At 37.3% G+C, this 18,190-nt stretch overlaps 3 protein-coding genes across 5 annotated transcripts; 2 read left to right on the forward strand and 1 right to left on the reverse strand.

The window, feature by feature from the left end:
- The first annotated feature begins 6 nt into the window (after window positions 1–6).
- Window positions 7–10,010, forward strand: LOC110826728 (CDK2-associated and cullin domain-containing protein 1). Of its 3 annotated transcripts, XR_002542127.2 has the most exons (7): window positions 7–373; window positions 498–736; window positions 1,012–1,107; window positions 1,613–1,715; window positions 2,264–2,720; window positions 7,786–8,002; window positions 9,915–10,010. XR_002542127.2 is itself a non-coding variant. In XM_022057642.2 (5 exons), exons 1-5 carry the CDS (start codon window positions 364–366, stop codon window positions 2,620–2,622), a joined length of 807 nt encoding a protein of 268 aa, XP_021913334.1. In that variant the 5' UTR covers window positions 7–363; the 3' UTR covers window positions 2,623–7,458. The 3 variants fall into 3 exon arrangements, 1 of the variants encoding a protein (XP_021913334.1); XR_015537403.1 differs by lacking the exon at window positions 9,915–10,010 and having other exon boundaries at window positions 7,786–8,101; XM_022057642.2 differs by lacking the exons at window positions 7,786–8,002; window positions 9,915–10,010 and having other exon boundaries at window positions 2,264–7,458.
- Window positions 9,973–13,034, reverse strand: LOC110826725 (protein BCCIP homolog). Its single transcript, XM_022057634.1, has 5 exons — window positions 12,785–13,034; window positions 12,245–12,400; window positions 11,294–11,583; window positions 10,700–10,892; window positions 9,973–10,332 (listed from the first exon to the last, which is right to left on the reverse strand). The coding sequence occupies exons 1-5, from the start codon at window positions 12,908–12,910 to the stop codon at window positions 10,156–10,158; spliced, it is 942 nt and encodes a 313-aa protein (XP_021913326.1). The 5' UTR covers window positions 12,911–13,034; the 3' UTR covers window positions 9,973–10,155.
- Window positions 13,035–13,068: 34 nt separating this feature from the next.
- On the forward strand, window positions 13,069–18,024 carry Tfb4 (transcription factor B4). Its single transcript, XM_022057636.2, has 8 exons — window positions 13,069–13,245; window positions 14,041–14,218; window positions 14,571–14,786; window positions 15,175–15,298; window positions 15,594–15,716; window positions 16,198–16,333; window positions 17,219–17,255; window positions 17,892–18,024. Exons 1-8 carry the CDS (start codon window positions 13,236–13,238, stop codon window positions 17,956–17,958), a joined length of 891 nt encoding a protein of 296 aa, XP_021913328.1. The 5' UTR covers window positions 13,069–13,235; the 3' UTR covers window positions 17,959–18,024.
- The last annotated feature ends 166 nt before the right edge of the window (window positions 18,025–18,190 follow it).

An 18,190-nucleotide genomic window follows, 5' to 3' on the forward strand; every position in this document is an offset into this window, starting at 1 on the left:
GATATCTGGTTCAGTCATCTATGTACCATGACCGTGATCACATAGTGAACGAAGGCCGAACACGACTGCCAACTAGACTATGGGAATTGTTAATTCAAATTACCAACGTTACGTAATGTTTTCAAGTCTGTATAAAGTCTTATTTTCTTTCCCAGCGGCAATACCGTTTATAGTTTTAATGTAAATTATACCAACTAAATGGGCAGCATCTAACATTTTCGTAGTGATTTTAGTATATCGATGTATTGGGAATTATAATAATCGATACAATTCCCGACCAGAGAGTGCTGAATATCTGCTAATTTAATTCACAATTAAGCGTTCAAAATTAGAGTGTTTGATATGTGAAATAACCATAGAATCATGGACGTTTGTAAGTAAAATATTACATATGGACTAGGGGTATTATTTAATCTCATTCCTTTTAGTTACACTTAAAGACATTTATAGGTTATGTTTAAATGTCATGAGGATTCAGACTCTGTTCTGTATTTCAGCTCCCAGTCACAAATACAGTGGTTATTGGAGCGTTGTTTCAAAAGCTGTGGAGCAAATTCTTCAGAGCACTCTGGTGACAAGAGTGTCATTTGAGCAGATGTATAGTATTGTGTACAAGAGTGTATGTGATGGGTTTTCAGAAGAAATGTATCGTGACTTGCTAGGGCAGTGTAGTCGACATCTGGAGCAAGTAGATCACTCACTGTACTTATGTAAGCAGGAGTCAGATGAGCAACAGGTGAGTATTCAGTATATAATGTAGTTGCATTCAAGAAACTGTGTGAATGTTGGCCTTCACTCAACTTAGTTTGATTTCACTTCAAAATATTAATATTCATTGTTGCAGTTTCCTCTCTTATTAAATTAAGGAAGTTGGTTGAATACCAGTGTATATTTCCTACCTGCATTGACACTAGATGCTGATGTAAACAATGCATATTTAACAATCCATTTCTGTTCTGCATATTACATCATATTTGTAAATGAGGTACCATCCACTTTATTTAATTTCAGGATGGTGACATGGTCAAGTTTATTATGTCTTTCCACAAAGTTCTGGAGTCATATTTATCAGCTGTCCAACAGATCACGCCAATTTTTGCATATATGGTCAGTATTATGTGTTATTTAAGTGTGTATATGATATGACTTAGACCAACCTTGCTCATATGCAGGTTTTGATAAGTTTCCTATTAGATGTAGACAGCCTTAACAAATTAGGTGCTAGTGTAATTGAAATAATAGTTGGAAATCTGTTATTTTTAGTTAGTGATTACATAAAACACCCATTGCTTGCGCAGAAAATTTTATACTGGGACAAAAGGTGTCTTTGAGTAGGATTTGAGATTTTCACAGTGCTACAACCCAGAAGACAGGACTATGTACTTTCTCCCAGCGCATTAGTATTTCTGTTATGGGTGCCATTTGTTGTTCAGTTATTGCAGACTGCGTGTTGCAATATTCTAAAAAGATAGTTCATGTAAGTTAGAAACTTTGCTTCTTGTATGCAGTGAAAATAGATGTCTGAAGACGGATGTAGATTGTTGTTCTTTTGCAGAAATTTCCAGGGTGATCTGCCCAGTTTTACTGAGAATTGTAATGTTTTGTTTTACAGAATAAGTTTTATGTCGAAGTAAAGTTACAGACCTCATTACAAGCACAGTTACTGGACCTGTTTCGACAGAAAGTAGCAGATTGTCGGATGGACGCGATTATGGGTAAGAAAACTGATGTGTAATAAATTCTGTCAACCATTATTGCAGCTTTGGCACAAGGAAGTTCTTGAAGTACTGTTGTATTGTTACAGTTTAGCATTTTAAGAAATTTAAAATTCAGGACAACATAAATCTAGAACTGTTGAATCTTATGCCATTCTCACAAGTGTTTTCTGCTTTTGATCTTTGAGTTTATCATCTGAATTCTGAAAGGTATTACTTCTACAAAGAAATGTTTGTGTATTAATTAAGCACAGAAAATATTACCTTCTTCACTTTCATTATTCTTTCAAATATGGAGTGTTTTACAGAACTGTAATGTAACACACTGCCTTTCTGCAGTTTGTGAGCAATTTCTGTACTTGTACTGCACAGGAAAATGTTCAGGTATTATATTATTCCATTTGTAAGTAGATTTTACTGCATTGTGGATAGAGTTTACTGTAATGTGATTTTTTCTTACCTTCTGTCCCTTCCCAACCAAAATTATACATCAGATGACATAGCATATGAACTGTCTCATACTGATCAGCGTTGTTATATTATTTCAGCTAGTGTGGATGACCTACTGGAACGACCTTTTACCCTTTCACCTGCTGTCATGTCCTCACTGTTTAGAAATCTTCACTGTATTGGAAGAGGTGACTATGGCCAGCGGTATCCTAAACTATTTTCACGCTATGTGCCAGGAGTTCTGCCCCCAATGGTACAGAGTGATATTGAAGCGCACATTACTGAAACGCATGAGTTGCAGCGCATTTTGCGGATACAGGGTGAAGCTGATGGAGCAGCAGCTGCCACACAGCAGGGTCAGAAGAGGAGGGGTGACGACGAGAACTATGGCCCGACATTCTGCGTCGCCATCGGAAATCAGGAGCAACCATCAGTGCTACCAGACGCATCTAATTAGTTCACAGCCATCAGTGGATCTGTGACAGTGTAACTGCTTCCATACATTCTGATGTTAAGTAGACAACGTGGAGGCATGGTTGTCACATGTACTTAACGGTATGTATCACTACTTAATTTAGTCAGTATTCTCTTTTTTGGGCATTTGTAAAGTGTAACATGTACTTCGCAGTAAAGTGTGTAATATAAATTTTATAGCAGCTTCAGGGTGTAAACTGTGTATCAACATTGTGCTTTACCTGATATACACAAATTATACTCTGTGTGAAATGTCACAGTGCTTTAAATTTTTGTCCGGTGTTCATTTGTCTTCATTGAAATTCAACTTGACAAATTGTACTTGCTTTTGCATTTTAGACAACAAACTCTTGGCAGTTGTTATATATGTGCTTTTTAATATATCGAATTGCTTTTAACTGTGTAATATCTGCAGTTACCATTATTTGTATATTTTCTGGTTTCCATTATGCCAGTTTCTTGCGTAGTTTGTGCTTCTGTCCTTTTTCTTGGTATGCCGTCAGTGTGACTAAGGTCAGCATTATGTGAAAGTGATCGTTGTGTGCCATGCCACCATGGAAAGTGCCCACACTATTTACAACTGCATTAACCTATAAGAAATTCTGACACAGCTTCAGAACTGAAAAATTGTTTTCCTCTTCATTTCAGTTTTTAGAAGCAGACACTTTTGCATGTTGGTAAATCTGGTACTTTATAGAGAAAAGTTAAAGATATGCATATGAACTCTTTGTTATTGTCACCTTGTGTTTTGTGTGTATAAATTTTGATGAAACTTTTAGAAGTAAGAAGTAGTAATATTATTTGGGATTGGATTTGAATGAGTAGTACTGCCAAGAGCTATAAACTTTGTGATTTAAGTATACAGTCAGGTCATTGAAACTACAGATGGAGCAGTTCAAAGGATCTTGCATTTGCAGGTAACTGTCAGAACCAGTGTATTTCATGTGATTCATTACACAATCTGATGACAAGTTAATATGAAGCAGGTGTAGTTGGGTGGTAGTATGATTTTAACTGTTTGCTGTCGGTGAAAACGAAAGTCGAACAAGTGTTAGTGAATAATCACAAGATCATCCAAATTTAGTTATCAAAGCAATATTTTATTCTGACATGTAGTGTATATAATGTTTGAAATTCAGTATTAATTTACTGTAGTTCTAGTCATAGAGTACTATATTTGTTGGAACAGTTCCATTCATGAGACAGATGAGAAATTATTATAAAATTTGAGTCAAAAATCACTTGGTAAATCAGGATTTGAAGAAGCAGGCTGAATACAGCTAGTTAAATATAGGGTCCAGTGGAAAAGTCTTGTGAACATGGTTCCATAAAAGCCAGGGAATTTCTTGGCCAAATGAGCAACAGTCAGTTTCTGAAGATGAACTGTTCTTCGCGGAGTTAAGCCGGTAATAAAAGGTGTGCTATTCCATGTGGTGGAATTGTTCTCGACATAACAGCAGAAGAGTTAAGAGTTCACAATGATGCATGATGAAGACATTCATGCAGATCATTAATTTTTAATATCCTCAAATAAAGCTTTGTGTTCTGTCTATAATGCCTGTGCTTAAATCACAGCTGTCCTTGATGATGACTGTCTTCTGTGGCGATGTGCTATATTGTCTGCTAGAAACTGACCAACATTTCAGGAGTACTTACTACCTAGATCAGCAAGAAGCATCTCTGAAACATTTGTCAGTTTCTGCGAGACTACATGGTACAACATTCCAGAAGACAGTAATCTTTATTCTTGCCACCATGAGAACCTGAAATTAAATATAATTTAATTTTCCTTTCTTGACTAATTGAATGTGAGCATATATAATTAGACTGAAATTTCAGTGGTGCTTGGTTGTTTAATAATTTTGTCTGAGAAGAGAGAATGCATTGTGAACACTTCAGTGAACTGTATAACAGAAAGTCAGGGCTGAAGATGGGCACGGATACTGCCAATGCGAAATGTTGGAAACAACGTATATGCTGAATAAAGTAGAAAGCATATTCATGTACATCAGGCAGAGTCTTAGAACCATTATATTGCCAGAGATCCAAGCAAGTGGACAGTAGTTGCAGACCAGAACTGTAATTTTAGCAGTATATGAATTGCCACAACTAAGCAACTAAGCAGTTCAACCTCAAAACAGCCAGTCTCTATGTATGAATGATCTGGTTTGTAAATGATCTTAGTTTCAATAATATAAAGTAAATAATACCAATGAGGATGTGGAACATATCCACTTACCCAATGAAATGTTTGTGTAAATTTTGTTCACTGGTATGATGCACAGAATTCAGGTAAAAGCAAGTTTGTGACAGGATGTTTTTTTTTTTTAATGTCTAGTAGTGAAGTTGATGATTTTTTTTTATGCTATTGATGTATTGTTGAAGTCAGATATGAGAACGTTATTATTGACTATGCCATGAAATGACTGTGAAGAAGAATTTATGATTCTTACTTTTGGAGATTGTAAGTGATATGTGTGCAGGAAGGTTTTTTGGTGCCTGTGCCAGGTCACAGGTTTTCTGCTCTGTGTGATTACTACATTGGTTTCCCATTTCCTAGTCAGCAATATTGCACAGTGAAGTTTACTTACCAGTGTTGCCAGAGATGCTGAAAATATTTTGCATTGACTCGGATACGTCCGACATGCTCTGTAAACAGATTCAGGCTCACACATTTTAGTTCTACTGATAAATGAACATTTAGAACGATTTCTCAGAGTTGTTCTTCCATGTTTGGATGGTTGTGTTATAGTTTTAAAGTATTCCTGCTGTCTGAAGATAGCACAGAAATTATGTCTGGCTACTGAATCATGTTCGTACCGAGTGCGCAGTTGTGATTTTGTAAGGCCGTAGTTCCAGTCATTTTGTAACATTCATCGCTATCTCTTTTGTTACTCCATTTTCTTATTTTAGCTGCTTATGAGGTGTACAAGGTGAATTTTGAAGCAGAGCTCCAATATCGTACATCTTTCCTTCTGGTAGTTCTAGACACTGATAATTTGTTTCCTGTTTTAATGTATCAGTTGTTCCTACTTTATTGGCAAGATTATGAATCGTGTTTCTGTTGGGAATTTGAGCCCTCGGGAAGGTTCTACTTACTTTACCCAGTATAGTTATACTTCATAGATATCAATACAGAAACACTCGATGCTCCAGTGTAAATTTAACCGTCGGAATCTTGCGCAACACTTGATCGTGCACGAATATCATATTTGCTGTTATCACTGCTTCTGATTCATCGTGGTAATGTTCTCTCACTGTCACAGCCGAGGAAGAGCAGCATTTTATGTTCGTAATTATGCACAGCAGAGGCCACACCCTGGCACCATCACCAGATGTGATGTAAATTCACTTAGGAATTGTTTTTATGTCTGTCAGAATATTTAAGTATATTATAGAGCAGTTTGGTGAATATGTGGAGTATTTGATACCCAGAAAATGAAGTGTTACTCTTAAAATATTTTAACAGTTGTTAACAAAGTGAGGTCTTATTCAGTCCTGCTCTGTTGTCTCATCAGCTTGTGCTGCTGTTTCATTGTTAAATTTGTTGTTGCCTGAAAATGTTTCGTGTTATATTTATGCTTTTTTCAGAATATTAATTTTTAATCTTAGTTTTTTATTTATTTATCACTGTATGATTTAGTAGTTATTAACTACAAATTTATGAGATATATTTTTTTAAGAACTGTAATAGATATCAAAGAAAGTTTTCAAATTAAACACATAATGAGGTATGAAGAGTAATGTCAACATGTACACAGCTTTGTAATACATGATTTGGTGTGCTGTGAGGTTTTGAGTACATTTCACTGTAACAACACTAAGAAATATTTGATGAACACATAAGTGGGTCATTTGTTATACAAATGGCTGTCAGTATAAAATTGACTTCTATTTTGAATCATTGCTTCAGTTATATTACTTATATTAGTACATGTTCTGCTTCAAGACAGCCATCTTAGAATTCTATATATTGTCAGTAACCTTCAATGAGTGTAGTTACTGCCAAAATTTCTCCCCTTCTTTATTTAAACATGCATTCCAACATCTCACTAGTTGCAACGTTTTCTTTGGAAAAGTCCGAGCAAATTTATATTCTCTGACTTTTTGGTAAAGCGGTGTAACAATAAAAGACTACAACAAAAAAACATACTTGAATCCCAATGACTGTTTGATAAAAGACTGTTGAATCTTGTAGTTATATAATCCAATGTCTGCCAGCTCACCAGTGCAGCCATTTCCTGCACAGAAACACTAATTCAGTAATTTTTTTGTCACTTCTCACACAGTTTATAAAATAAAAGATATAGGACATGCAAATGATTTCCCTGATCTGATAGATGGCTGTGGAAGGGAGTGAGGTTTGTTTCTGATACTTATAAAGCTTTCATCAGTTGAACGTTCTAGGTCAGTCACAGGACCGTAACTGATCCTGCACTGCATCAGACATTTGCTGGCATGGCTATTGTTCCTGTAAAATGCACAAGCATCTACCATAAATCATTTTGAAACAAAAGAATAATATGAAAGAAGTTGGTGCGCTGTGTTCTTGATAATGATGATGATATAAATATAATGTTCTGTTTATACACTTGGAGTTTGATTTGATCCCATGCTGTTGACTGTTAACAAGAAATAATTCCTGCTAAGTTCGTATGGCCACGTGCTGAGTTACATGTGCAGTGGAATGTATGTAAAATGGTAAAAATTCCTGTGAGGCAGGTTTATAAAATGAGTCTTGGAGGTTGTACACAATTGTATGTTATTAAGGGGAAAGTGTATTTATAAATAACAATAAATTTATGTTCTAAAGAAATTATATTCATGATAATATTTTACACTGACAGTAAAGTTTAACCATTGCCACATCATTTCTACCCATTCGTCAACCCTGATCTTCCTGTCATATTTTGTTTAGTGCTGCTGAAAAAACCTTCTTAATCTTAAGAACAAACATGGATGGACAGATTGTGTGTGTTTGAAGAATCACTAGTTTGTCTGGTTCTGATATTTGCAATTTGATTATCATTTAGCCTCAGCTAAATAAAAATTGTCAAAAAGGACAATCTTGTATACTTCTCAATATTTTTGTGTAATTTTTACAGAATGAAAGATGCCATTAACCGATAAGCTGTTATGTTTACAGGAAACAGTAGTGGGGCCATTCGTATATTCCACATTCCAGAAGACTTGGATCCAGTGGTTAAAATCGACCACAAGCAGGTTCACAAGAAGGCAGTTACAGACATTGCTGCTTCTGTGACTGGCGGTAATCTTGTAGTCACAGCAGATGATTCTGGAGAGCTCAGTCTGTGGAGGCTGGAGCGGGAACTGCATCTTGTTTCTATGTTTCCCACTTTCAGGTGAGCATTCGTACTAGCTGAATGCAGACACTTCTCTGCTTTGTCTTCAGGGTGTGACGATGTCTGTGTTCATGAATAACTACCAAGTGCTTTAATGATCTGTCTGCGCAAGCAAAGCTCTTGCGCGTTTCGGTACCTGATGCCGTCAACAGCTTTTGGCAGCTTCAGACGATTGAACAGGTGTCAGTTTATCTGTCTCCTCTGCTTTTACCCTCCCACTGCACTTTCTCATCTACAGCCCCAGGTTGTGGTCCCTGTAGTAACTTTGTTGCTTATGGTGAAGTCAGAAATGCCATTTACTTTAAATGAATTATTGAGAGTACTTATTTTTTTTACTTGTTCTAATCTTGGAATTTTTGAAGGAAGATAAAAATGATACATGTTTCAAAATTGCATAAGAGACACAAATCTTTATGCCACCAGTAAAATGCCAAAGCATTTGTTTCAGATATTCATGTACAAGTTTGAAGATATGGGAAGGTTTTATTTTGTGTGCTTTTGGATGTGGTCACGTTTGTAAATTTGGCACTAGGACCTTGATTCTTGTATGTGAAGTAGCCACCCATGTTTATTGGCATGACGAGGTGTTGTTTCTCTTTGAGTAATTATACAGGGCGAGTCAGAAGTATGTTTACAAACTTTGTGTGCGTGTACCAGCATCAAAAATAAGAAAAAAATGTTCCTATGAACATGGGGTCGCAAATGTTTCATTTTCAAAATAATAGCCAAAAATAAGTTTCAATGAATTGACTTTATATCAAAGTGAATCCAGCTTCCAGCAAAGATTTTCAATTAATGTTTGGGCAGGAATTGTTGGAGACATGCTTATTGGTCCACACATGCTTCCATCGCGTCTAAGAGGACCTTCATATAGGTGATTCTTAAGAAGACACTTGCCACGTCTCCTTGAAGATGTACCACTGAATACAAGAAGACAAATGTGGTTTATGCACGATAGAACCCCAACACACTTCTCCCATCGTGTCAGATATCATCTCAATGAACAGTACCCTCAGCGATGGATTGGGCGTGGTGGCCCAGTAGCATGGGCACCGAGGTCACCGGACCTGACTCCATTGTACTTTTATCTGTGGGGCGACTTGATGTCCGTCGTTTACGAAACACCCATAAACAATGAATACGACCTATGGGAATGTGTGCAGAATGCATGCCAGATGATTCGAGGAAACCCTGGTGTGTACGAACGAATTCGTCAGTCTTGTGTATGTCGTACTTGGGAATGTGGCGAATGGAGGAACAACCTTTGAGCATCTGTTATATAGAAACATCCCTCTCCTTATACTTGGCAGTAAAGGCATACATTGCAAATTATTTTGGGCTATTATTTCGAAAATGAAGCATTTGCAACCTCATGTTCATACAAAAAAAATTTCTTATTTTTGATCCTGGAACATGCACGCGAAGTTTGTATACATACTTCTGACTCACTCTGTATATGGGAGCATGCATTTTATTATGATGTTGTCACAAAGTTTACTTTCCAATGCGTGGTTAGTATCAGTAAGAGCACGTTCATTAACAAAGAAGTCTCAGTGTTTGCTTTAGGATGGCCATCAATTTATACAGAGTGCCCACTGGGTTTAAAGAATTGAGCACATACTAGAAAAAAGGTGGACTGCAGAATGCTCTTTGTGATATTAAAGGGTTTACAAGACATCAAGTATGTGTTCCGGGATCATCGGCCATGTAGCCTAGTAGAAATTGAGGTGCTTACTGCCTTCAGCATCAGGTTGATGATTCGTACCTACGAAACATCGGGCAATTCTAGACTGCAGAGCACAATGTCAAAGAAGACAGCTATCTTAAAATATACTTTTGTTGCAGAAATGTCATAAAGTATCTGCAGAATGTCCGCCTAAATATGGATGAAAGTGTGAATTTCTCTTTCCAGGAGGTTGTTATTGAGCTACGAGACAAGGTACCTATCATGTAGACTTGAAGCACAGAAGTTAGCATATAAATGTAATTTTATACATTTGAAAAACACAGCTTACAATATAAATGTAATTTTATACATCTCAAACACAAAACATTCAACCATTGCAAGACTTCAGCTTAATACTGTGACACGCACATGCAACATTCAAGCGCTACGTAAGATAAGTCTGCACACTCATCTGTCCCCATTGAAATTATTGTTGTTCAGTCACAAAAGTTTTAATCTGCTCAATGAGTGGATCAAGCTTGCTGGCTTTCAGAAGCAGCACACGCCTGTACGGACTCATCTCCGTATCACCCTCCATCCAACGTCCTGCTAGACCAGAGTCAGAGTCATCTTTCACACAGAACTCAAAACGGCAGTCAGCTTCCTGCAACCACAAAAACATGCTTAATTGTGTATCCTGATAGAAGCCATCAGCAGCTTATAGCAAGCGACCGACTTCAGATATACAAGGATGATAAGTCTGGTCTCACATTCCACCCTCATAAGAGCAGATGAGCTAAGAGGAAATGTTTTCAGGGATACGCCACACATCAAATACAAGTGTGGGTGTCCTGAAGTAGACAAATAACAGAGAGTAGCATACTGTATTCTCATGTTCCACTGGCTGATATAATTTCTAACGGAAGAGGTACTGTGTAATGCCCTGTTAACATGACATTCCTTTGGCACTTAAAAATATGAAAAAAGAAGACACTTTTCTTCAGTGAAAACTCCTTATAACTTTCACAAACCTGGTCTATAAGTTCTTCCTCAGGATTTGACCACAATATTTCTGGCTCGTCACTTCTGCCAGACAACTGTTGCTGCTTCTTTTTCTTCTTCTTCTTTGTCTGCATATTTTCTGATTTGTACAACTTACATATTAATATGAAATACGTAAAGTCATACGGCATCTTCTTCTCACAAGATCTTTTGATTTCTTTGCTGGAAATCAGGCACAATACCCAGATGTTAATATTGGCAAAGTGTTAGTCTCATTCTTAATAAAACTGTGAAACAGCGCATTCAGGACATAGATAATTATGAATGGTGAACTGGAAACGGGCACAATCCTGTAACAGTAGGAGTGAAAATGTCACTTAGAAGTCCAATCAGATGTTTCCTTCAAACAAGTTAAATTCAATACTACGGAGAATAATTAATGTAACTTCTCAGTCACACACAAGCATCTCTCTGCTTTTGTGCATCATTTCCATTAAAATAATATGAACTGTCAGAAGATCTATCATCATACTTTCTTTCATGAAATATTTGCAAACCCACATTTGGGATATTAATTGGGGTGTATGAGGGCTGTAAGGAAATCAGACTATGGTAGAATATACCTGAGACTTTCCAGAAGAGGAACTGATATCTGTGCGGGGATGTTTACGATGCGCTCATTGATAAGGAGGCCAATGGACTGAGTGTCGTCAGACAGCAGAGAGCAGATCATCGTGTTGGCCTGGTCTGTGGCATGCTCACTACACAGTTCCAGCAACAGAGTGCGCAACTGCTGCACACATTCAAGGTTCTGCTTCTCTGTGATATTCAAAACGGATGTCACTCCAAACACATCATTGACATCGCTTTCATCATCATCAACATCACTGCCATCTGCATCCATCTCACTTTGCTGAATATAAATGAAAACAAGAACATGAAAAGGTTCAGGCAATTTCCTTTGACCAAGCAACAACATAACTTACTAATTTATTTATTAGTCTACAGTGAATATCTTATATGGCTGCTGCTATGTTTAAGCTACTGTTTCTTTTGTTTAATTTAACAACACACTGCCAGTGCAGAAGTTATGGAATGATGAATTGAAAAGGATGTTCAAGAAAACAATTCTGGTGTATTTGTGTGGAAGGAACAGAATATAGCATCAATCTGATTTGTGTTGTAATAAACACAAGCTTTCTACAAAATTTGACGGTAGCGAATATACTAGCTTGTCATATGAAGGCTCAAAAAATTCCCTTACAAATTACTCAAAACAAACTGTTCCTACTTTTGAAGTAAAACAACATAAATGACACAGATGAACATTTTAAGCAGAGTAATATGCAAGTTGAGATTTCAGGTTCTCATGGCAGTATGAAGGTAACGACTGTCTTTTGGGATGCTGCATGATGCAGTCTAGTAGAAACTGATGTTTTCGAAGGTGTTCAACATATGAAATTCCCTGAAACCTAAACTGTAGCATACGCATGTGCTCGGTAGATTTGCAAAAGGAAACATGCAACAAGAACTAATTTTGTGGTCACTGATCTCTTCTCAGATTATTCACATACCTTAACCACACTTCCAACATAGTTTTGACCTATTATGACATCAGCAAGTTCAGACAGGTTTACATGAGCTTTCAGAAACAACTGCTGTAAGAGCTGCTTGATACCATGGAAGTCAGCATCAGTAGGATTTCTTCCTTCAAAGTCTACCTGAATTTTCTGGAACAGTAAGACAAATCATTGGATTGTCACATGCTCTTGTATTACAAGATGTATCATCCATCTGACCTTTAGATGCAGCACGTTCAATGTTATACCCTGCATAACAAGGTCTTGTTTGTGGCTATTACTGCCTGATCTGGGGTAACGTGATCAAATAGGGCATGGCAACAGGATCGAAACACGAGCCGCAACATGGCAAGGAAGGTGATGTTAACAGCAGTAATACCCCGCAGTTTCACCACCAAATTCAATTGACACTGTAACTGCTCTACATTCTACCTCTACGTTAATATCGATCAAATTGGAATGTTGCACCAGTCCACAGATGTCACATGGCTAACCCAGAAGTCCGAACACAAAACAAACAAATTGTTGTTAAACCTCTTGAGTAATGTGTTCCTCCGTGCCACCGCTTTCTGAACTTTCGTCGCTGTTTTCAGATTTGTCGTTGTTTCCGTTGAAATTACTGTCTTCATTGACAACACGTTTCTTTGCTGGCGCTGCCATTTTCTGCTCCTCCTCTCCCAGCCTTCGTATAATGTGCAATAATTTACAATTTGTGGCACACACCAGGAGAAACGCAAAGGCCGAAGCGAACTATTCGGCAACCTTCGACTTGTGACGTAATGTGTTGGAGGAGACCGCAGATTGTACACACTTGGTCAATGTTATTTACTCCCACCAGCACGTTATGCTTTCAAACACATACACACAGGCTGATACCTGCATACGCACATTCAATTTTGATTTTAGTGATTGAGTAAAATACGAGCTATTAATGGCGTGATTAAAGATAAAAATATTACTTCTACGCACGTGAAGTTAAAACATCATGAATGAAGGTTCGTTGTATGTGACTTATATAAGTTGAGTGTTATTTCGGTTCTCATTGCCAGTTAGTAAGATAACCTAACATGTTCATATGTAAGCCAATTCAAGGAGTATATACAACTGTGTTAAAGTGCTGTCACGGGGAATTCTGGGGTATTGGAAGTCGTTTATCATAATTCTAGGAAGCTGTGGGCTAATCTGTGTATTAATAATAGAAAATACAAAATCTTGCAAGAAAGTTGAATTCGGCAAGAGAATGTCAGTACCTTCCAGTTGTTCTTTATTCACAGTTTTGATTATGTAAAACACTTGAATTCCAAATTGTGTATTAGTTATCGAAACAGCCAAGCCTAAATGAAGATTACACAGCCCAGAATTAATGATACACTCTGTCATGTCTAACACACTGTAAAGGCAGTGTGTATAGGATATTCAGATTCGTGCTGAATGTAGTGGTTGAGTGAGGCACTCCTGCTTCATTTTTGGGGAGTCCTTGATTAAAATATTGGCAGAAGATTTTTGTCCCTCGAGGCAAACATCCAACTAGTACCATCAGTTAGGTAGGCCATGACTGATTTCTTCTGTATTCTTTCAAGTTCAGTGTACAGCAATTATTCTGTCATTCAAAGCTAGGTAATCTGAGCAGTTATCAGCAGTGTCAAATAATCCACAAATATATAAAGTAAAATCTTCCATGTTTGCTCCTTATTCCTTCAACTCATTATCATTATTATCAGTGTTAAATTACTGTAGTTACAGGCACTCAAATTTAATGCCACTAATGGAATCTGTGTTTTGTATTTTAGAAGTGGAAGCAAGCCTGCTCGTTATTGTCCTTGACACCAATCCAGGACAGAGACTGGTACGAGAACGCACACACATCTTGACACAGTGTCTTGAGTCAGTGATAGCATTTGCGAATTCTCATTTAATGCTCAAGTCAACAAACAAACTGGCTGTTTTGGCATGCCACACCAGATCCACGTGAGTTGTCAATATGCATCCTGTGTCTAATAGACATATATTTTGAATGCAGAATAAGTGTTAATGCAGGAAATGTGTACTGTGTTAAGTGAAGTAGTAAATTGTCCATCAGTTAAGATAGAAATATTTAATGTAGTAAACTCACAGTCAAGAATGAATATTTTCCCATAAGACCCAAACCAACTGAGGAACGAACACACGTTTATTATATAAATAGGTATGTCCACTGAAATAATAACAGGCTGTGATAATATTCACTAGATTAGTTTGCATGTTTCATAAGAACAGCACAGCGTACTTGAGACACTTTTCTTTCTCTGTTCATTACAAATGAATTATATTTGACTTTCAGTGAATTTCTGTTCCCACCTCCTTCTGCATGTGGCACACAAGTGGCAATGCTTCGACAGCAGGATGGGCAGTACGAATTGTTTACCCACGTTGAGAAAACTATTCGCCAGAACTTGCAACAGCTGGTGATAAGAGATGCAAGAAGTGGACCGATAGGATCAGTTTGTGAATCCTTATTGGCTGGAGCCCTTGCCATGGCTCTGTGCTACATTCACAGGTAAGCAACTGAGTTGTAGTACATAAGTTTAAGAAATAGGTCCAAAGCACAAAACAGTCTTAATTTTGTGTGTGTTAACAAAATCGACCAAACAATTATAAGTCAGTCAGCCATCATACTGTACTGACTTGTAGGGCTTTATTGTTCAAGGGTGTGGGTGTGGTTATTGAAGTAATGGAGGATTCTCAGGAACACAGTGAAAAATCAAAATTATATTTTGGATGAAATTAAGGCAGTATTAAATATTGGAAATACTTGCTACCGTGATTGTTGTTAAACCTTATGGAAATATGTGATTTGGGACGTAGTGCAGGCGCGGGAGAATATTCTGCTTGTGGCAGCTGTAGCCTGAAGTGCTAATGTAATCTCTGTGTTTCATGTGTTTCAGGTTGGAACAGGAGCTATCTGCAGGAAGAAAAATGAACTCTCGCATCCTTGTTGTTACAGGAAGTGCAGACAGTGCGTCCCAGTACATGAGTTATATGAATGTGTTCTTCACTGCTCAGAAACAGGTACAGGGGCCAGCCAAGATGCACATTTCTTAAAATTATTTATATGAAATTATGTTGTTTGATGTTTGTCTCACTGTTTCTGGTTTGAACTTGAAATTTTTTGTGGTGATAGATACACAACTTTTATTTAATGTTCGTTTTGTGAATATTGGATGGAATAACATGGTGATATTTTACTCTTTTCACTGTCGCCGGACACATCTGGTAACAGTACTAGTGGCTTTGATGCTATGAATATCTGTCCCTTCAAACCCTAAAATATCCCACACAAATTGTGAGTGTATTTGTTCCACAGAATGTGACTCTTGATGTATGCAGCTTGGACCGAGACATGGGTCTTTTGCAACAAGGCTGCGATATCACTGGTGGCCTCTATCTTCGGATTCCTCAACTGCAGGGACTGCTGCAGTACTTGCTGGTAATGTTGCAAACATCTTGTGATTTACTGTCCCTGTGTGTCCTCTAGGTTATAACATTGTTCTGTATATTCTTTTCCCAAAGATCTCAAGATAAACACACAGCGAGGTAATCATGTGTGTCACAAGCTTTTATCTTTGAAACCATGTGATGTTCAGGTTTTATATATATATTTTGTTTGTTTGTTTGTTTGTTGGAGAACCCAGACAAAGAACGAGGCATTAGGACAAGAACCAAGTTAGCATCAAATAATTTAGTAAGCGTTAAGTAGCATGTGGTGGTTACCAGTGAATTTCTTGAGAATGGATTTTAGTACCACGAGAGACTCTGTAGGGTTGCAGAACAAGGAGTATGCCTTTCTAATCTTGTTTTCTTTCCTTCTGATATCAGGAACAGTTTTTTATAGTTCTTAGTGTTTAAGCCTATCTGCCAAAATGTTGAGTTATCAATTTTGTGTTGAAATTATGTTGCATGTCATCCAGTGGGTGTTCCTTCCTGAGCCTACAATCAGAAAGCAGCTGGTGCTGCCACCACCAGTTAAAGTTGACTACAGAGCTGCGTGCTTCTGTCATCGAGAGCTCATTGACATCGGATATGTCTGTTCAGTCTGCTTGTCCAGTGAGTCTTTTCTTATGTGTGATCTCTTCTGTTCAGGCTTTCCATCAAAACTTTTTGTGTGCTCTCTCATTTTTCCTGTCCCCCACTGATCTCATCCTCTTTGATTTTGGAAATTTAGTGAGGAGTGCAAATTATGACTCTTGTCGTCATGCGGTTTTGTCTGTCCTCCCCTCCTCAGCACCCTGTTCTTAAACACCGTGAATTTGTGTTCTTCCCTTAATATGAGAGACCAAGTTTCTTACCCATGCAAAATGACATTAAATTATAGTTTTCTAAATTTCAATCCTTGCGTTTTAGATAGGAGACTGGAAGACGTAAGTTTCTGATCTGCATGGTAACAAGCATTCCCTGAAATTAATCTGATCTTAATTTGTGAATGCAGTTTTAATTTATTGCTGGCGTTCCCAAGTAATTGAACTTTGCCTCAGTTTCAAAGGATTTATTAGTCACCTATATATTGCGATTTTTCTTTGATGATGTTTTTTCTGTGCTTAGTTGAACGATCAACCTGTGTACCAGAGTCTGATAACATTTCTGTGTTGTTGTTTTTTTCTGTGTGGTACAGTATTTATGCTTCAACCCAACAAATTAACATTGTCAGCACAAACAGAAGTTATTCTTTATAGATCATGAAATGTTTCATGGAGCTAGAACAGGAGGATTATGAATCGTGTCTGTGCACGAAATGTGATGGTGAGAATCTGTGTTGCATAGAAGAAAATCATTTAATAATTTTATAATTATCGCTTGGTAGTTCTTACTGTCTTCAGCATTTCAGGGAAAGTAAGTTATATAGAGTGCCTTGTTTATGAACTCTTCTAAATTGTAGACAATAAGATGATTGGAAATGTGGTTTCATTACATCTCTGTTTGCTTCATTTGCAGTTTTTTGCAAGTTCAGCCCAATCTGTACAACATGCCAGTAAGTATCAAGTTAATGGTTATTTATAATAAGTTTCTTTTTTTGTCACATTATGTAGTGTATTCTGGAAGCGCGTGTCCCAGCATGAATAGGAAACAAAATTAAATATTTGCATATGATTTGCTGCACTTGGTACCCATAGTAAGAAAAAGAGTTAATACTTAGAAAGGCTACATAGAGTTATTGTTTCTTTTGTGGGTTATTTTATGATTATGCAGGTTAGTTGGTGTCAAGAGAGACATGTGATATTTATGAATTTAGAGTAGAAATGGGTGGAAGTGTGACGAGCTTGGTAATACTAGCAAAACCACAAAAAAAGTCTTTTTGGATGGCAAGTTGCACTCCAAGATTCAAACCAAGTAAATTGTGATTATGGTTGAGAACCAAAACAGACAGATTTTGAAGCGTTCATGGGGGGGTATGTCATGGCTAAGAGGATGTGAAACTGAGCACTTACCAAGATGAAGAATGGGCAAGTGCTATACCCCAGCTCTCTCCTCCACCTCCATGGCATATAGTGGAACAGTGAAATGGCTTTACTTTACAGTTCAAATATTAATTAAATATCTCTTGTATTTGTGAGTCATCAGCTACACAATGTACCAGTGCTTTGAACAGTTTATGCTTCTCTTTCAGCACAGTGTTCAAAACTCCTGGGCCTTTGCCCACCAAGTCAAAGAAAAAGAAGATAAAACTAAGTTGAATGTAACTTTTTATGTTTGTTTGCATTAAAATGAAATTTTTGTTATCAATAAATAAATTGACCTCACTGGTTCTCCCTTCCTGCTACTCTAAATGTGTAGGTACCTTGAAATCCTTGCATCAGTTTTCCTACGTGATAGTGGATTTTAACACGCATTTCTTCCTTTATCTGTCATTGTGATGGTAGAGGCAATGCAAGTATTCTGATGCCTAAGCCACAGTGACCACAGTGT

This window comes from Zootermopsis nevadensis, unplaced genomic scaffold (genome assembly GCF_977971745.1).
Source record: "Zootermopsis nevadensis isolate Lab colony 2312 unplaced genomic scaffold, Znev_1.0 Znev_ptg000028l, whole genome shotgun sequence".
NCBI classification, from domain to species: domain Eukaryota; kingdom Metazoa; phylum Arthropoda; class Insecta; order Blattodea; family Termopsidae; genus Zootermopsis; species Zootermopsis nevadensis.